The sequence below is a fragment of the Notamacropus eugenii genome, chromosome 1, assembly GCF_028372415.1.
Source record: "Notamacropus eugenii isolate mMacEug1 chromosome 1, mMacEug1.pri_v2, whole genome shotgun sequence".
Taxonomy (NCBI): Eukaryota; Metazoa; Chordata; class Mammalia; order Diprotodontia; family Macropodidae; genus Notamacropus; species Notamacropus eugenii.
Window position 1 is genome coordinate 368,043,908 of NC_092872.1, and position 11,379 is coordinate 368,055,286.

At 49.2% G+C, this 11,379-nt stretch overlaps 2 protein-coding genes across 2 annotated transcripts; both read right to left on the reverse strand.

Moving 5' to 3' along the window:
- Nucleotides 1-143: 143 nt before the first annotated feature.
- Nucleotides 144-2,100, reverse strand: LOC140518388 (monocyte differentiation antigen CD14-like). The gene is given in 2 exon segments (XM_072630527.1): nt 144-1,330; nt 1,894-2,100. Coding segments are annotated over 2 exon segments (1,110 nt in total). The 5' UTR covers nt 1,897-2,100; the 3' UTR covers nt 144-223.
- A 6,829-nt stretch (nt 2,101-8,929) lies between these two features.
- Nucleotides 8,930-10,971, reverse strand: CD14 (CD14 molecule). Its single transcript, XM_072630526.1, has 2 exons — nt 10,772-10,971; nt 8,930-10,209 (listed from the first exon to the last, which is right to left on the reverse strand). The coding sequence occupies exons 1-2, from the start codon at nt 10,772-10,774 to the stop codon at nt 9,070-9,072; spliced, it is 1,143 nt and encodes a 380-aa protein (XP_072486627.1). The 5' UTR covers nt 10,775-10,971; the 3' UTR covers nt 8,930-9,069.
- Between the last annotated feature and the right edge of the window lie 408 nt (nt 10,972-11,379).

Genomic DNA, 11,379 nt, shown 5'->3' on the forward strand with positions numbered 1-11,379 from the left:
CCCTGTCTAGGGCTCTTCTGCTTTATAAAGGGCAATCCCAGTTGTGACAAATTTTTCTCTCTTCCCCAGCCAGGCACCCTCTCCCAAACTCAAGTGTCTCTGAACTAGTCTTTAGTGACTCTAGAGAAGAAAGAAGACAACTATTTTGTTTCTCAGTTACTAGGTAGTTTTTATTTTGTGTTTTTTTTTTTAATGAAAAGTAGGGGAGACACATCCTGGCAGGTTAACCTGCAGTCCCAGAGACCACGGGGGCTAGCGGTGTCCTTCTGGATTTGCTCCCACGAGAAGAAACTTCACAGTCCTTTGGCACCTGCTTCTCTTGCTATTTGACTGAGACACTGCTATCAGCAAAAGGGTTGCCTTCGAGGATCACTTCGGTTTCCTGGGGCAGCTCATTAAATATCGGCTTCTTTCTAAGCAGGTTATAGCTTAGGTCCAGTTGCCTCAGATTCGTAGGTAGAGGCTTTGGCACAGACTTGAGCTGGGCGTGGGATAGGTTGAGAGATATCAGGGTGGGTGGCCAGGTACACTGAGTTGTGGGCATGTCCTTCAGCTCATTGTAACTGATGTCCAGTCGCTGAACATTTGTCCCTGTCGCCTCCAGACCCAGGCACACTTTCCCCAGGGACTGAAGGCTGGTGTTCCTAAGCACCAGATCCTGTAATTCCTGCAACTCCTTGAGGCATAAGGCCCTAGTTAAGCCACTCTCTCCTATCTCTGGATTGTCTGACAGATCTAGAAAGTTCAGTTCTTTAAAGGTGCCCAAGTCTGGGCAGGGCACATTGCCCAGGCCCAAACCAGTCAAACGCAGTGCCTTCAGTCCAGGTTTGAGCCAAGGTCCAATTGCGGCCAGTAAGTTGCTCTCTCCAGCCAATGACACTCTGCTGAGGTTCAGGGCTGTCAGTGGCAGGTCACTGTCAATGGGCGATCGAGGTTGCAGAGGTGGGTGGGAAATCGCCAGATCTTCCAGAGCCAGCTCCTTCATCCGAGTGTAGGTCAGAGCCCTCAGGAACTGGTACAGAAGTGGGGCCGGAACCAGGGCCTCTTTCACCTTTAGCCATCTGAGGCGCAGCCCTCTCAGTATACTCTCTGCTTTTCTCAGCTCAGGAACACCTTTCTGCAAAAAGGTATCCAAGTTGTGGCCACCCCCAAGGATCTCCACCTCTAGAGCAGAAATGCACAGCCCAATGTCATTCCATTTAGGCTCCAGGGCAGAAAAGTTGCAGAAGCAATTATTGCCCTCTTTGTCCAGGATACAGAAGGCTGAGGATGACCGGGGAAGCCACAGCAGGGGAGACAGCAGCAGCAGCAGCAATCTCTGCCAGGGCTCCTGAGGGTGACATCAACGGTTTATTTCAAGGCTTGTCCCACTGTGGGTCAACAGGAGAGCCAGAGGAGTGCTCATGGCTGGAGTCATAGGTCCTAGTTTGATTTCAGTACCCAGACCAACCTGACTTCACTTTCTCTTTCCTCCATACTATCCTTCCCTTGACTTTCCTCACCGCTGCCACCCCATTCTGTGTTTCCCCTTCCTCCGTCCCAGACTCCTCTACATCCCTACCCAGTTAGTCATCTCCAGACCAGCACCCAGCAGCATGAAGTTTGGGGTTGGAAGAGGCTATAGAAGATGCAAGATAGAATGCTGGACCTGGAGTCAGGAGGACCTGAAGTCAAATCCCACCTCAGACACTTATTAGCTGTGTGACCCTAGTCAAGCCACTCAACCCTGTTTGCTTTGGTTTCTCATCTGTAAAATGTGCTGGAGAAGAAATAGCAAACCACTCCAGTATTTCCGCCAAGAAAACCCCAAATGGGGTCGCAGAGTCTGACACGGCTGAAAAATGACTTAAGAACAACAAAAGTGGAAGGTAAGGGGAGACATAGGACACTCACCATGACTGGTCCTGGTGGTCTTTGTACCTCCTATTCCTTTTATGCTTAGACCTGGGCTGTCTGGCTTTTGGGATCTGTGTCTTGGGTTTTAAATGACTTTGGGCTTTTTTACTGTGCTATTAAACTCAAATCCTGTTTCTCTATGCCAACTTCCCCTGTGTTTAGTTTTGCAGTGGAGGCTGGCAGCACCAAGAAGGGTGGGTACTGGGACACTGGGAGCACCAGGAAAATAGACACTGGAATTTTCACCTCAGTCTGGCTGGAGGTGGACCAGTGAGTCTCTACAGTCCACAAAAAAGTATAAAATATAAAATAAAAATATTCCATTTCTTGTAACTTCCCTTTACCTGCTCAGCTTCTGAAACCTTGCTGGATTTCTGGGAAGCGACAGAACTGGACAGAAACCAAAGACAAAGAACGCTCATCTGTCCCGGGATAGACTTGATGGTTGAGCCTCACAGCTCCTTTTAGTTTTGTTTCCAGAGCCATAAAATTCTAAACTTCTTTTCCTTTCACTCCATCTCTCTAGACCGCCCTCCTTTGTTTAGGGAAGGGTGGGGGATGGGAGTCTTCAGGATTACTCAACCACTCAACACCTTTGCTCCAACAGGGAGGGAAATGACCAGTTGGCCTTGTTTGGCTGGAGCTGTTGTTCCTCCTTTGAATTCAGGAGGTGGTGATGCCTTCACTTGCACATAAATTGGATTTAAATGAGAGCTGAACAAACCCCTAAGCTATTGATGGAAGCCTCAGCCCCTAACTTGGAGATGAGAAGTGAGGTTTGGGGAAGGGAAAAGTGTAATTATAAGTTAACTTAAAGTCTCCCCACTTTTTCCTTGTCTCCATCAAATATGTGTATCTCTGCCCTGAATCCAAACTCAAAATCCATCTGCTAACTGGGAGTGTGGGAACAGGCATGATGTGCAGCCAAGGCCTCTAATGTATCTACCTAAACTCCCACAGATTATAATAGGTTGTAGTTAGAAACTACTGTAGAGATCATCTTGTCCAAGTTCCTCACTTCACAGATGAGGAAACTGAGGCAAGTGTCTTGCCCAAGGTCACGCAGGTAGAAAGTATCAGATTTGAGTCTAGGTCTTGCAACTCTAGACCTACCACTCCTCTTTTCACTACTCCACACTGCCCATCATTTGATCATCAGGACAGTGCCAGTTAAGTAAGCAGGCTAGTTGCCTGTCTTAGAGATGAGAAAGGTTATGCCAGTGAACTCACTTCCCAGTGCTACTGCTCAATAGGCCTGTTTTCACTGTATTAGAACATATGTTGGTATACAAAATATACTAAGATATACATAGTGATAATGTTTAATATAAAATTTTGGAATAATCTCTTTGTTCTCTCTGAAGCAAACTCAGAGAATGCCTCTTCCTATGTCAACAAAAGCCAGCCAGGGCTGACTTAACATTCCTTAAGAGACCTTTAACCTAAGACACTATCTTGAATAATGGGATGTTTTCCATATCTTAATATTTGTAGACATATACTATGTTATGGCATGTTAATGGTAAAGAAAACACAGACATCTTGAGTTGTAATTTCTATGTGAAACTTTGTCAAACTCTGTTGTCTTATTGTATTTACAACCTATGCAATTAAGAAATTCCTTTCTAATGGTCTACTTAATCACTCATGGTGATAATGTTTAATATAAAATTTTGGAATAATCTCTTTGTTCTCTCTGAAGTAAACGCAGAGAGTGCCTCTTCCTATGTCAGCAAAAGCCAGCCAAGGCCGACTCTACACTCCTTAAGGAGACCTTTAACCTAAGACACTATATCTTGAATAATAAGACTTTCCTTTGATGAATAATGAGACTTTCCTTTGATGAATCTTATTATCTATAGACACATACTATGTTATGAATAATGGGACTTTCCTTTGATCTATAGACATATACTATGTTATGGCGTATTAATGATAAAGAAAATATAGACATCTTAGATCATAATTTCTATTGAACATTGTTTACCCTTTCCTATGTCACTTATCTGTTTAAGGGAGGAAGCCTGCCACTTACTAGTGGTGGGGTTTCTTTCCTTATCACTGAGACATATGCTTACCCAGCTTGGAATCTCAAGGCCTGACTAACATTGCTTTGTTAATTGTCCTGTCTTACTGAGTTTATGATTTGCTTAAGTAGGAGAGTTTCTTTCTCATGGCAAAATGTACTTAAGACAGATGATTTCTGTACTAGATAGTCAGAGTCACCTCTGACTCCATAGCGCTATGTAACTGTTTTCTTTATGGGGAATTGATTAATTAATTAAATCATAAAATGTATGCATTTAGCCATGTTGCCTTTTCTCTAACCAAGTTTTCAGGTCAACAATGGAGATCATAAATCTGAAGGACACAGAACACTTCTTTGTCCTAAAAACATATTTAAGGCTGCCCAATTCTTTGTATCGGTAGCCAGAACATTTCTGGCTCCATAACGCATTATGTTACCGTTTTCTTTAATAGGGAATTAATTAATTAATTAAATCATAAAATGTATGCATTAGCCTGTTGCCTTTTCTTTAACCAAGTTCTGAGGTCAACAACAGCATACTAGCATATTAGAATTAGTAGTTCCTCAGCCCTACACCTGGTTTTCACACTTGTCCCATAAGTCTCAATCTGGAAGATTCAGGATCAACAGATAGGTGAGGTGGCACCTGGAATGCGGGACTTGGGGTCAGCAAGGCCCAAATTCAAATTCAGCCTCCCACACCTGCATGACCCTGGGCGCGGCCCTGAAATCTTGCGCAGTCCGTTTGCTCCTCTGTAAAGTAGGGATGACGAAGCAGCCCCCACCTCCCGGGTGTGGCGAAGAGACAATGAACCAACATTCGCCAAGCGCTTTGCCAACCTCAGCGCCGGCTGTCCACGTGCTGGTGACTGTCACCATCCTTCACTCTGCATTTTCGGAAGAAAGCCGGGAGACAGGGATTTGAGACTACCGGGCCATGATGCCATCCATCGCCCACTGAGGACACGGCCCCTGGGGGCCGATTTCTATTCAAGAAATCCATTCACTTTTTCGTTAAGTGAATTCCTGTCCACATTCGTTTATCCTAAATCCAGCCCCAGGAGAGTGCCGGAGCGAGAAAAGGCTACGCGGGGGCGGCTGGAGAGAGCTGCGGGCAGGGGGAGCGTGCGGGGAGCGTGCGGGGAGCGGGGGGAGGGGGGGCGGAAGCGCGGCGGGGGGCAGGGGGCCCTGGCCTTTTCCCAGAGAAGAAGGAGCGGACAAGCAACTTCCTTTAGGAAGTCAGGAATTAGGGAAGTGAAACCAGATTTGCCCTCGCAGGCCGCGCTGGCCCCGCAGGCTCCGCCCAGCGCTCCGCAGCCCCGCCCGACCCCCCGCCACCGGAAGTGCAGCTGTAGGGCGAGTCTAGCCGCCTCCCGCCGCTCCTCCTCCTCCTCCTCCGCCGCCGCCTCCCCCCGCCGCCGCCGCCTCCGCCGCCGCCCGTCCTCGGCCTGGTCCTATTGTGCCCGCGGAGCGCCCGGGGTCATGTGGAGTCACCGCAGCGGCCGCCTCCGGGCCCATGGCTACAACCTGCAGGAGCAGCGGGACCGCTGGCGGGAGCGGGAGGCAGGTGCGGCCCGCCCCGGAGTGGCCCGGGAGCTCCGGGGCTGCATCCTCCCCCCAGGCTCGATGGCCCCCAGCCCAGAGCGTCGGGGCCCTACGACCCGCCCGGCGCAGCCCCGCGATCCTCCCGCATCCCCAGCCCCCTCTTTCCAGCCTCTGGCCTTCTTGATCCCCACCTTCGGTGGGCGGGCTCCTCCGACCCCCATCCCAGAGCCCCTGGCAGCTCTGATCCGCCGTCCCCCTTTTTCCAGCACCCCCCCAGCCCTGGCCCCTCTGATGAGCGTCCTCCCCTTTGTCCCCCCAGCCCCTCCCAGCGTTGGTCCCCTTGGACCCCTCCCTTGGTCCCTCTGACCCCTTCCCTTCTTCCCTCCTTCTCCCTTGCCCAGTGATTACTCACTTAGAGTGCCTGGGCCCTGTGTGCCCTGTCCACTTCCCCCAGCCTCTAGACCATTTGATACCCCCCTCCCAGCCCCTAACTCCTCTGACCCCAGTCTCTGGTCCCTCTGATTCCCCTAGCCCTGAGCCGCTGGTACATACCCCTCCCCTCAGTCCCTGGCACTGAGCCTCTGGCCCTGGCTTGACCTGAGGCTGGATTTCTTCTGAAGCATCCCACAGTGTGGGAGAAACCTGTTTTAACTGGCCTGGGTCCTGAGCTCCTGCTGCCCCTGATAGTGCAGCCAGGAGGAGGCTCAAGGGAGTAGCTGCCAGAGAGGACAGGCAGGTAGTAGGGCTAATTTATGGGGAGCAGGATGGGCTTTTGATATAGAACAATCCTGTCCACTCCTCCTAACCTCTTCTACCAAGAATCACACTGGGCTGCCTCTTCTCATTGGACTGGCACTAGGGATGCAAAGCCCACTCTTCACCAAGAAGTCTGGGTGAAGGGTCAGTGCAGAAGAAGGCAAAGCAGGATTTGGGAGCCTGGGGACCCTCCCCAGAAAAGATTGAATCTCATTTCATTTCTTTTCCTTTCCCTCCCTTCCCACCTTCATACCTTGGGGATCCAAGTGGAGCAGCAGGCTACTGTAATTATTCCCGAAGAGTAATCGCGTCACAATCCAAGGCAAGGAGCCCATATGGGCCTCAGAAGCCTTCCCTGCCAGTGCCAGCAATAAGGGGCAGTCCCTACAGGGAGTAAGAGCTAAGGCCAGGTTTAATGTAGGTCCATGTTATAAGTTAGGGAAGCTAACTGGCCCTTATTATGTGGAACCCTCAAACTGCTGCTCTACCCCAAGTTGGACTCACTGAGCCTCTGGAAGCTGTAGGACTCTCAGTGAACCCCGCCACAGGCCACTGGCCCAGGGCCTCTTGAGGGGGCTGGGCCCCAGGCAGGACATGGTCACAGTGAGAAGGGAGCAGGCCCTGGGGAAAAAGATGGTTTAGCTCAGGGCTCCTTAGGTCCCCCTCTAAATTTGTATCTCCTTTCCTTATCCCTTCTGCCACCATCTACAGTTCACATACCTGTCCAAGCCTTCCATTGCCTTGAGGTAAAGTTGGGATGCAGACTTGGAGTCTAGGATCTCTGCTTCACTAACTCCTTCCACTACCCTGGGGAAAGAAAAGGGAAAAACCTAGGCTTGTAGGACCTCTGGATTAAGTCCCTCTGCCACAGGACCTTTAAAGCCTTGAATCCCAGGCATAAGAACAAAATGAGCAGGTAACCCCTAGAACCCCTAGTCATGTAGACACACAAGCCCTGAACAAGGCAGCTGTATAGAAGATAGGGTCTCTGGGAGGACAAAGAACCATGGTGCTTTTTCTACTCCATCTCTTTCAAAAAAAAAAAAATTACAATCTTCTGAACTCTGGAACAAAAGCAATCTGGCTTTTGTAGGAAGGGTGCTAGGAGGTGGGGAATGAGGAAGGGAGAATGGTGCTGGGAGAGGATATTGCCATCCTGGGTGAGGTAGCATACTCACAGACCCAGTGGGTATACATCCAGCAAGGTCAGGTCCCTGGTTCCAGGTAATAATAAGTCTTGACCCCTCCCACTTGAAGTGAGCTAAAAGCAAGGGAGTACATGGGATAAGTCTGCGTAGAACTGGTAAAAGCTTCCCAATTCCAGGAGAGCACTCTCCAGGGCTGCTCAGTCCTTGCAAATCCTGCTCAAGATCTTGTCACCTGCACTAGACTTAGGGTCTTGAGGGAAGGTTCAGAAGCACCTGGGGGTTGAATCTCCTCAAACAGCGTTGCCAGCAGCTGGAAATTATTAGAGAGGGTAGGGGTGGAATGGAATGAGAGAAAAGATAGTCCTTTGGTTTGGAGTCCAACCAAGGCTGAACTGTGTGGTAAGGCAAAGTGGATTCTAGCTCCTCACCTGAGGAACCAGATCAAGCTGCTTGGCTTCTCTGCCCCTAATTAGCACAGACACACTGTAACCTCTGGATACTGAGCCCAGCACAGCCCCAGTCTTCTCCAGAAACTCTTGCTCAGTTTCTTGTGTCAATAGAAAAGAGCTCACCTCTCTGGGTAAATCATCTCCCTGTTCCACTGGGTCCCTAGATTTTTCAGGCTGAGTATCCTGGTCCTCCTTTGTCGTCCCCCTCACCTTCCCTCTTGTTAAGGACAGGAGAAACTGGCCCCAGCCTAGTGCCTTCAGGGGTGCTTCCAGGCTTCACCTCTTAGAAGGAATTTCTCATCTGCTTCTGGCAAGGATGCTACTTCCACAACCTCTGTCACTATGGCAGACTCAACCTGATGGAAAAGAGCCTAAGCAACCAGGGAGGTCCAGAGCACAAATTTCTGCTCACCTACTCCATGCTACTTGTCATGGTTTGGAGCTTCTAGGATTCTCCTCAACAATTCCTGTCCTATCTGGTGGTTTCAGGGTGGGGTCTGTTGTCTCCTAATCTCTGTCCACCAGGCTATTTTCAGTCCACCTGTCTCCACAGTTCTACTTCTGTTCCAACCACAAAGCCTCCAAGTTCCCAGTACAGCCAAATGATTCCACACCAGTCTCTTCTAGGGAGGTGAGGTCAAAATTTCCAGCCCCTGCCTGGAATTGGACCATCTTAGTGAAGATTAAAAAGGGAAAAGGAGAGAGGTAGATTCTTAACCTTTTTCATTAACCCCTTAATATTTTAAAATGCATAAAATTAAAATACATAAGATTACAGATTAAACAATGAAATTCAGTTATCTTTTTTTTTTTTCAAATATTAAGTTCAGGGACTTCAAGGTAAGAATCTCTGGACTTGGTGAACTCCAAACTTCCTTTCAGTATGAATTTATGATTCCAGGAAGGCAGTTCCCAGGTAGGAGGAGGCATCTGGAGCAATGCCCTGTCTGGGGCTCTTCTGCTTTACAAGAGGCAGTCCCAGTTGTGATGTATTTTTCCCTCTTCCTTCTCCTCCCCTTGTCAGCCACCCTAACCCCCACCCCAGACTTCAGTGTTCCTGAGCTAGTCTTCAGAGCCTCTAGAGAAGAAAGAAAGAAGACATTCACTTGTTTCTCATTTTTTTTTTAATGAAAAGTAGTGGGGACTGACTTCCTGACAGGTTAACCTGCAGTCCTGGAATGACAAGGCAGCCAGGTGGTACTTGAATATGTTTTTCTCCCTTCCCTAGTTTACTCCCCACCCTCCTTTAGGAGAATCCTCGGACCCCTCGCAGCAGCGCTAATGCTGCAGTCCCAGAGACCTGGAGAGCTAGTGGTGTCCCTCCGGATTTGCTCCCACGGGAAGAAACATCACAGTCTAATGGCTTCTGCTTCCCTTGCAACTTGGCTGAGACACTGCTATTAGCAAAAGGGTTCCCTTCGAGGATCACTTCGGTTTCCTGGGGCAGCTCATTAAATATCGGCTTCTTTCTAAGCAGGTTATAGCTTAGGTCCAGTTGCCTCAGATTCGTAGGTAGAGGCTTCGGCACACACTTCAGCTGGGCGTGGGATAGGTTGAGGGATATCAGGGTGGGTGGCCAAGTACACTGAGTTGTGGGCATGTCCTTCAGCTCATTGTAACTGATGTCCAGTCGCTGAACATTTGTCCCTGTCGCCTCCAGACCCAGGCACACTTTCCCCAGGGACTGAAGGCTGGTGTTCCTAAGCACCAGATCCTGTAATTCCTGCAACTCCTTGAGGCATAAGGCCCTAGTTAAGCCACTCTCTCCTATCTCTGGATTGTCTGACAGATCTAGAAAGTTCAGTTCTTTAAAGGTGCCCAAGTCTGGGCAGGGCACATTGCCCAGGCCCAAACCAGTCAAACGCAGTGCCTTCAGTCCAGGTTTGAGCCAAGGTCCAATTGCGGCCAGTAAGTTGCTCTCTCCAGCCAATGACACTCTGTTGAGGTTCAGGGCTGTCAGTGGCAGGTCATTGTCAATGGGCGATCGAGGTTGCAGAGGTGGGTGCGAGATCACCAGGTCTTCCAGGGCCAGCTCCTTCATCCGAGTGTAGGTCAGAGCCCTCAGGAACTGGTACAGAAGTGGGGCTGGAATCAGGGCTTCTTTTAGCTTCAGTCGCTTGAGGCGCAACGCTTTCAGAAAGTCCACTGCTTTGCTCGAGACAGCAAAATCCTTCTGCAAAAAGGTTTCCAAGTTGTGGCTGCCCCCAAGGATCTCCACCTCTACAGCGGAAATGCACATCGCAATGTCATTCCATTTGGGCTCCGGGGCAGAAAAGTTGCAGAAGCAATTATCGCCCTCTTCGTCCAGGGTACAGAAGGCTGAGGATGACGAGGGAAGCCACAGCAGGGGAGACAGCAGCAGCAGCAGCAACCTCTGCCAGGGCTCCTGAGGGTGATATCAACGGTTTATTTCAAGGCTTGTCCCACTGTGGGTCAACAGGAGAGCCAGAGGAGTTTCAGTACCCAGCCCAACCTGACTTCACTTTCTCTTTCCTCCAATACTATCTTCCCCAGTCTTTCCTCCAATACTATCCTTCCTCCGACTTTCCTCACAGATGCAGCTACCTTCTCAGCCTCCTACCCCTTCCACACCCTAGTCTCCTCTACATCCCTACTTGGTTAGTCATCTCCAGACCAGAACTGAGAAGCAAAGGGTTTGGGGTTGGGAGAGGCTATAGAATATGTAAGATAGAATTCTGGACCTGGACTCAGAAGGACCCGAGGTCAAATCCCACCTCAGACACTTATTAGATGTGTGGCCCTAGCCAAGTCATTTAACCCTGTTTGCTTCGGTTTCTCATCTGTAAAATGAGCTGGAGAAGGAAATGGCAAACCACTCCAGTATTTCCGCCAAGAAAACCCCAAATGGGGTCGCAGAGTCTGACACGGCTGAAAAACGACTTAAGAACAACAAAAGTGGAGGGTAAGGGGACACATAGGACACTCACCATGGCTGGTCCTGGTGGTCTTTGTACCTCCTACTCCTTTTATGCTTAGACCTAGGCTGTCTGGCTTCTGGGATCTGTGTCTTGTGTTTTGAATGACTTTGGGCTTTTGTGCTGTACTATTAAACTGAAATCCTGTTTCTCCACGACAACTTCCCCTGTGTTTAGTGTTGCAATCGAGGTTGTCAGTACCAAGAAGGGCGGGTACTGGGACACTGGGGGCACTGGAAAAACAGTCACTGGGATTTCCCCCTAAGGTTGACCGAGTTCCAACTCTTTATTTTCTTTCTATCCCTAAGCCTACAGTCGTACCTTGGGTCATCTGTTTGCTTCTATTCTGGCTGTAGAAGGAACCAGTGGGTCTCCACAATCCACAAAAACGTATAAAATATAAAATAAAAATATTCCATTTCTTGTAACTTCCCTTTACCTGCTCAGCTTCTGAAACCTTGCTGGATTTCTGGGAAGCGACAGAACTGGACAGAAACCAAAGACAAAGAACGCTCATCTGTCCCGGGATAGACTTGATGGTTGAGCCTCACAGCTCCTTTTAGTTTTGTTTCCAGAGCCATAAAATTCTAAACTTCTTTTCCTTTCACTCCATCTCTCTA